General features: G+C 38.3%; 1 protein-coding gene across 1 annotated transcript; it reads left to right on the top strand.

The window, feature by feature from the left end:
- The first annotated feature begins 3,380 nt into the window (after positions 1-3,380).
- Positions 3,381-6,874, top strand: LOC107505665 (ferritin, heavy subunit). The gene is made up of 4 exons (XM_016135934.2): positions 3,381-3,498; positions 4,175-4,318; positions 5,263-5,388; positions 6,596-6,874. The coding sequence occupies exons 1-4, from the start codon at positions 3,397-3,399 to the stop codon at positions 6,746-6,748; spliced, it is 525 nt and encodes a 174-aa protein (XP_015991420.1). The 5' UTR covers positions 3,381-3,396; the 3' UTR covers positions 6,749-6,874.
- Positions 6,875-7,282: the final 408 nt, after the last annotated feature.

Raw genomic sequence — 7,282 nt, 5'->3', positions numbered from 1 at the left:
TTGCTCACCATATTAGCTGTTAAGGCCTACCATTTTGCTATTTTGATAAATTACTTCATTTACTCTTTCATCTGTGAAAATTTTTAAGGAACAACTTACTATCTGGTACTGTGTTAAATGCTTTCTTTCCTTTTAAAGATTAATGACATGGAATTCCCTCCTTTCTCCCTCCCCATGATTTTTGGAAACATTTTAAACTCTGCTCTTCCAAAGTGCAAAGTACTCATCTGGCTCTGCGCATTGTGTCTTCCTTGACAATCAACAACTTTAAACTTCGGTTCCTATTTTTTTTTTTCAAATTGTTTAGTCGATATAATTTGTTGAGTTTTCTATGCATAAAGCACTGTATTAAATGCTCCCGGAGATACAAAAGTGACTAAGATTTAGGCCTTTTCCTCATGAAGCTTATAAACTAATACGGGAAAATGTGAACAATAAAAAAATAAAAAATGCTCTACTAAAGATATTTGATTTTTAAGGATAAGAATTCCTTAGTTAAAATTAAATCCAGAGAGAGACCTTTGTTGTTTTCCATAATCATTGGAGAGATGAGAAGGTGAAATAACATTATAAGGACAGAAAGTTTGGATTAGATTTTAAAAAATTAAAAGGAGTTGTATAATTAAGGGGAAAGAAAGAAAGGAAAGGAAGGAAGGAAGGAGAAAGAAGAAAGAAAGAAAAGAAAGGAAAGAAAAAAAGAAGGAAAGAACAAAAGAAAGAAAAGAAAGAAAGAAAAGAAAGAAAGAGAGAAAGAAAGAAAGAAAGAAAGAAAGAAAGAAAGAAAGAAAGAAAGAAAGAGAAAGAAAGAAAAAGAAAGAAAAAGAAAGGAAGAAAGAAAAGAAAAGAAAGAAAGAGTTGTCTTTGTATTTCTAGCACCTTCCAGGGGAGAGTGAGCATGAACTAGTCTGAGCATATCGCATAATTCAAAAGTCGATTCATCAGATGATAGTAATATTATGAATCAAATTAGATTTAAATATGTATGATGAAACTACAGTGTTACCCACGGGCTCTCACTTTCTACATTATATAATTCTGTAATTTTGGAATATTTTATTATGATCAGACTTTACATTTGTAATTAGAAAAAAAACAATGTGTTCATAAATAGTATGTGGAGTTTCCACTTGCTACTTCTCCAGAAAGTATCTGTTAGGCATCTTTTTCAAAATGAGAAATATATATATGAGTATATATGTATACGAGAAATATATATGTGAGTTCCGTTGGCTCTTGGTCTGTCATTTTGTATTATAATTTTGCAGAAATTTTTAAATTTTGCAAAATATGGTAAATAGAAAAAAAAATCACCTATAAAGCTACCATACTAACATAACTGCTACTGACGTTGCTGGTGTGTTTCTGTCCTCTCTTTTTTTCTGTATTTTGGTAAGGTTGTTTTTAAGTGATTAGGTAGCAATTGATATTCTTTAATAATGTTTACCTCCCTCCCCCTCCCAAAAAAGAACATATTCTTCGTATGTATCCAGTTCTGTGTTTTGGCTCAGATGGAATTATAGAATCATGGAACGTTTATATAAAAAGATCTTATTTTTTCTTAAGATCATAAGATGATTTATCCAGAAATCTCCAAACTCTCATAATATGTCCTGGTAAGTAAAATCTTTATTTGTCAGATTTACTATTTTTAGATGGAGTCAGATTAACAGTAATAATCTAGAATTTGTTGGTACCTGTTCCCACCTGCTCACATAGGACTGCAATTTCCTAGAAAGCTCCCCCAAATTCTTTTGGGAGTTTAGGTAATATTTTATACACACTATGACCCAAACCAGTTAACTGTCTAGTCAACTACCATTTTTTTCTCTTCCCCTGCTCTAACCTTCAAAGGCTAGGCATTGCCGAGCTCTCTGGTGCTGCTGCTTCCCCTAGGCTGCAGCTGTGGAGACCCCGGTGACTTGCCAAAGCCTGCAGTGTGCGGAAAAGCAACATAGAATGCCTTGCTTCTCTCTCCTGTTAGAGGGTCCCCAGCAGTGTCATTTGTGTCCCAAGCCTTATGGAAGTTTTATTACAATAGATTTTTAGGACTGTACTTAAATCCTTAATACTCAAAATTTGGTCTCGGGACCAGCAACATATGGCAGAATTGTTAGAAATGCAGAATCTTAGGCCCCTGAATAGGAATCTGCATTTTAACAAGAGGCCCAGGTGATTTACATACAAATTACACTTCACGCACCTTCCTGGGAGGAAGGCATAAATTTAGTTAAGGACAAGGGCAGGGTTGGGTCAGGAAACAAAAGTGACAAATAATAGGACTTTTAAAAATGATCCTTTCCTTTTGGTGACCTTGTCTTTGTGACTGGGCCAAACTTGGAATTCTTGGCTTCTCCCCTTAGGATGAGCTTTCCTCCAGGAAACCATATCGCTCCTCACCGCCTCCTAGAGCTAGACTTCTGGTGACCTGCCACTTCCAGTTCAATTCAGCCAGACATGGGTTAGGCTCAAACTAAGCATCACCAGACTATGGGAAATCACACCGCTGCACATGTAAACTATATTTTTTATTTAGTAAATGTTGATTCTGCACCTATTATTTACAAACACTCCATTAGGAGCTGTGGGACTACCAAGATAAGTAAAACAATCTCTATGCTCAAAGGGGGGCAAATAAGGAAGGTGTGTGTTGAGGAAGGTACATACTTTTGGGAGACTGTTTGAGGAAGAAGCCAAAAAATTCCCCAACAGAGAAATCTTACTGCAGTTTGGAGAAACTGTTATTACGTCTTAATACTACAACCTATGTGTGCCTGTTCTCCAGGTGGAGCACCCTTCCATTTTTGTTTCTCTATATCCTTACCCACCTTCCAAGAATAATTTCAAATGACAATTTATCAATGAAACCTGCCTTAATCCCCTCAGCTAAATATACTTTGACATTTCAGAACTTTCATTGTATCCTGCCTGAAGATCAGTTACATGTTTTGTGGCCTTCTGGGGTGGGAAATTTGTTCCTAATAAGCAAAAAAAAAAAAAAAAAAAGTGTTTTAACAGGACCTAGCATCATGTGCCATAAACAGTTTTTGAAGAAAGAAGTAAGTTAAAGCTAATGCATCTACTTTGTTAATGCTTCCCTATTTAGGAAGTAACTCAGCTTTTTCAAATTATAGTCAGAGAAAACAGGAAGGAGAGTACTCAACGTTGGCTGGAATAGATAGGATTAACCTTTTTTTTCACCTTCTTCTCTGGTCAGATTGGTTCTTCCATGCAGGAACAATGTTCTCATTAGTAGTTTAATAGCTGTTAATCTCAGCTGGATGGAATTTCAAGTTTTCAGCTGGATAGAAGTGGGCTGGCTATTTGCCTACTGGTATTTAAGAAGTCCCTTAGCTTGCTGGGTAACACTTTTTATGCCTGGTTTTCCGTAAAGCTGAGATGGCATCCCAGGTCCGGGACCTCATCTCTGAAGAGTGTAGAGTTGCTATTAATCAAGTAGCATCTTATGAGCTTCATGTCAGTGATGCTTATTTATCCATGGTTAGTATGGATTCTTGGGTCGCAGTGAGGGAGGTTTCAGCTCTGATATGGGTGATGATATATCTTCTGTCTCCTTAGTAATGATGGTTATGGCCTTGTTTGTGGCTTGATACTAGATAAAACAACTTTTTAGTGGCCAGGATTTTGTTATTCTATGGCCTAATGATCCAGAGCTGTGATTGCAAACAATGAATGGGATACAATCAGGAGAATCAGTCTTTTCCAGTGAGTTCCCAATACTCTCTGGCATCAGACACTGGTGGTAGACTGAATACATAGTTTTTCACCTTCGTGCTATTTTAGAGTTAATATAGATGTGTGAGGATTGGTGAAATAGGTTAATTAATTTATGCCAGGTTTCTGCCAGGTGTCTACACAATGACTAGGTATAAGTGCTAGTATGTATGTTTCACAAATTTGAACCTTAAAGAGGCCATCACAGGCAAAAATTAGGCACCGGCATATTAGAATCTGGGTGGTTTCTCTTTGAGGTAGCCTGGATTTAGGAAGACAGTTGGGGCCTTGTGGAATTCAAAGGAGAAACCAAGGACCACAGACTGAACAAAGAAGGTCTTTTAGACAACCGCAGAGACAACAAAGTGAGTTTGTGTGAGATTTTCAGTCCTAAGAATCATGTCTCACCTCTAGTTTCTCCCCATTCTTATCCCTATCCCAGTCCTGTTATTACAACGAAGACACCGGAGCACCTCTTTTTGCTTCATTCTTCGAAGACCAAGCCGAGGTGAAGAGGGAACATGCAAAGCAGTTCCTAAGATATTTAAGAAAACGTGAGGGTAAAATCTGCCTTCCGGTGATTAAGGTGATTGTGTAACTTTGTCCTGATCTCTCTGGGGCCTTTGCTGAGTCTGGAGAATTAAATTATTAGTTGTTAACTTGTTAGATTGCTCATGTTCCTACATGGGATTATAGCAACACTGAGAGCAAGCATGTGTGTTCTTTGTAGCTTCTTCATGTCATTTTGAGTAAATTGTAACCACAAAATGTTTAGATTTTCTCAAGGAGCCACACATAGTGTGGTCTCTGGACTAGCAGCATCAGCATCACCTGGGAACTCAGAAATGCAAATCAATGGACCCCACCCAGACAAACTGAATCAGATTCTCTAAAGGTGGGGTCCAAAGAGCTATAGTTTAACAAGCTCTCCAGATGATCTTAATGCTCTGTATAGTTTGAGAAGCACTACTGTAATGACCTCTTCCTAGAGTGGTTAGCATACTGAATCAGATCTTTAAGTCAGATGCATGTTCAGATATTCAAGATGACTGTCTTTCCAATGCAGTGAAATTTTTTTCACTGGGACAGACACTTGAAAGAAATTATCTAAACCTTAGTTGAACATATTACATCTAGAAACATCCCTACATATCTGAGTTCTTTTAACTCCAGCTTTATAAAGAGAACTAGTAAATGTCTGGTGGTAACAGAATTAAATCACCATCATGAAACTGCAAAGCTAATGGAATAGTGCACATAACTGTGCTAGTGGCACTCATGCTTTGTAGCACATTAAAAATGGGAGCTTTTAAAAATCCTAATGCTGAGGTTGCACTCCATACCAATTAAGTCAGAATGTCTGCAGTTGAAACTCAGGCATTCAGTATTTAAGATGCTCTGTGGATTCCATTGTGCTACAAAGTTTGGAAACCTATTGGGCTATACCAAGTCATGATCCTACCCAGGAAATAGACTGTAACAAAGCTGTGCCTGAGGTAGGAAAGTAACTCTCCTGCTCCTCTCCAACAGAGGCCTGATCTAGATAACTGGGGAACTGGCATACAAGCTCTAGAGTCTGCTCTGGAGTTGGAGAACAAGTTAACCAAGCTCCTGCAAGACCTGAAGACCTTGGCTTCTGCAAACGGTGAAACTGATGTAAGTAATTTATTAGTTCTGACCGCAGAGTCATCTTTCACTTCTGGATTATGACTTGCTTCGGGGAAATGGGTCCAACAAGTGGATCATCTAACATGTGCTTGTTTTCCTCCAAGAAAAGAGTATGTTAGAAGTGGGAAAAGTAGGTGCCCTGGTAAGGAATACAATATACCTTTTGAGCCATGCTTCTCTTGTTCAGGCCCATTTCCATGTCTGGAAGTGTACTGTTGCTTTACTTTCCCCTCCAATAAAGCTATTCTTCTGCTGTGGTGTAAAAGGGGGAGAGGGGGAGAGGGGGAAACGCAAAATGGGAAAGACTTCCCAGGAATAATGTATTTTGGGTAATTAAACAAAATGTTTCTTGCTGGCTTGTAAATCTCCTAAACCAGAAGTTCTTAAATTTTAATGGGTACCAGAATCACGTGGAGGTCTTACTAAAACTACTGGACCTCACCCCTAGAGTTTCTGATTCAATTGGTTTCATGTGGTGTCTGAGAATTTGCACCTCTAAGTTTTTAGGTTATGGTCCTTGCTGGCTAGTGGCCACACTTCAAGCAAGAACCATTGTCTTAGAAAAAGTAATGTTAATGGCGACCTATTAACCTAAAGACTTCTGATATCTTCCTGTTTAATGGTGAACACTCTACCTTGTAGTAGGAACTTCTTTCTCACCAACCCCCGAGCATCTCAGGAAAAACAAAGCGAGGAAATGCCCTTGTACTAAAAGTCATTAACCCTAGATGCATACTGGACTCACTTAGGAGCTCTGAAGAGGTGCCAATACCTAAGCCTTACGCTAGACCACTTAAATTTAAATCTTTGGGAATGGGGTCTGGGCACTTACTTGAAACCTCCATGTGATTCAAAAAATGGGATGGAAAACCACTGTGGTAGTAGCTTAAATTAGTCTGTGCTTTTGATGAGATGCCTTAATACTCATACTCATTGAAAGTGGATATCTGTGTTCACCTGGAGATCTTGATTGTCTTAGCTCAGTGCTTGCTCTTTGAACTCCAGCTTTCAGATGAACTGCCTAGTCCTTAAAATGCGGATTCTGATTTAGTAGGTCTGGAGTGGAACTTAAGATTCTGCATTTCTAATGACCTCCCGGGACTATTGGTCCATGGGCTAGCACTTGAATAGCAAGATCTTAGATTGCCTCCTGTTGCAGACAAGGGTCACAGTGAGTCCTGTTTTATTTCTGCAGCTCTTACGCTTCATGGGAAAATACCTGGATAAACAGAAGAGGAACATAGGCTATCTGGAACAACAGCTTCAATACCATAAGAAATTAGAACAGCAGGCCCAGGAAGAAGATGTATTTAAAAAGCCTGCCACCAGGTCAGATAAAGAGACTTAACACCTGAAGGCAATATAGCAAGTCTTCCCATTGTAGCAGGTCCCAGAAGTCAGCTACATAAAAATCTTTATCTTCATTTGACAGAAGCCTGCTTTCCTCATCTAGTATCCTAATCCTCATTGTTATGCATACAAATAAATCTGTTTTTGCATTATAATGATGTGTAAAGACATTGTTATTGGAACACAAAGGGTTAATTTTATCAATGTGAGTTTGGTGAAAGCTTCCTGAGGGACAGTGGGTATATTAGACTTTAGGAAAAAAAAGAAAGAAAAGAAAGCCTTCCCTCAGTGTCCCAACAACACTCAGAGTCAGGATTTGGAAATTTCAACCAGTCCGAGTGGATATAGTAGAAATTCAGTAGTAAAACCTTAGATCTCACTAATGCTTTCTTCCCCTACAACTTATGTGCTACATATTTTAAGTTTACAAGATAGTAGGACTTTTCTTCTAGTTAACGTAAAGCTTAACTTGAAAACAAGGGCTTTTAGCCTAAAAAAAGTGACCTTCACCTGAAAGATGTATAGTGGACAG

This window comes from Rousettus aegyptiacus, unplaced genomic scaffold, assembly GCF_014176215.1.
Source record: "Rousettus aegyptiacus isolate mRouAeg1 unplaced genomic scaffold, mRouAeg1.p scaffold_m13_p_4, whole genome shotgun sequence".
Classification (NCBI taxonomy): Eukaryota; Metazoa; Chordata; class Mammalia; order Chiroptera; family Pteropodidae; genus Rousettus; species Rousettus aegyptiacus.
This window is presented reverse-complemented; position numbering and strand designations above follow the sequence as displayed.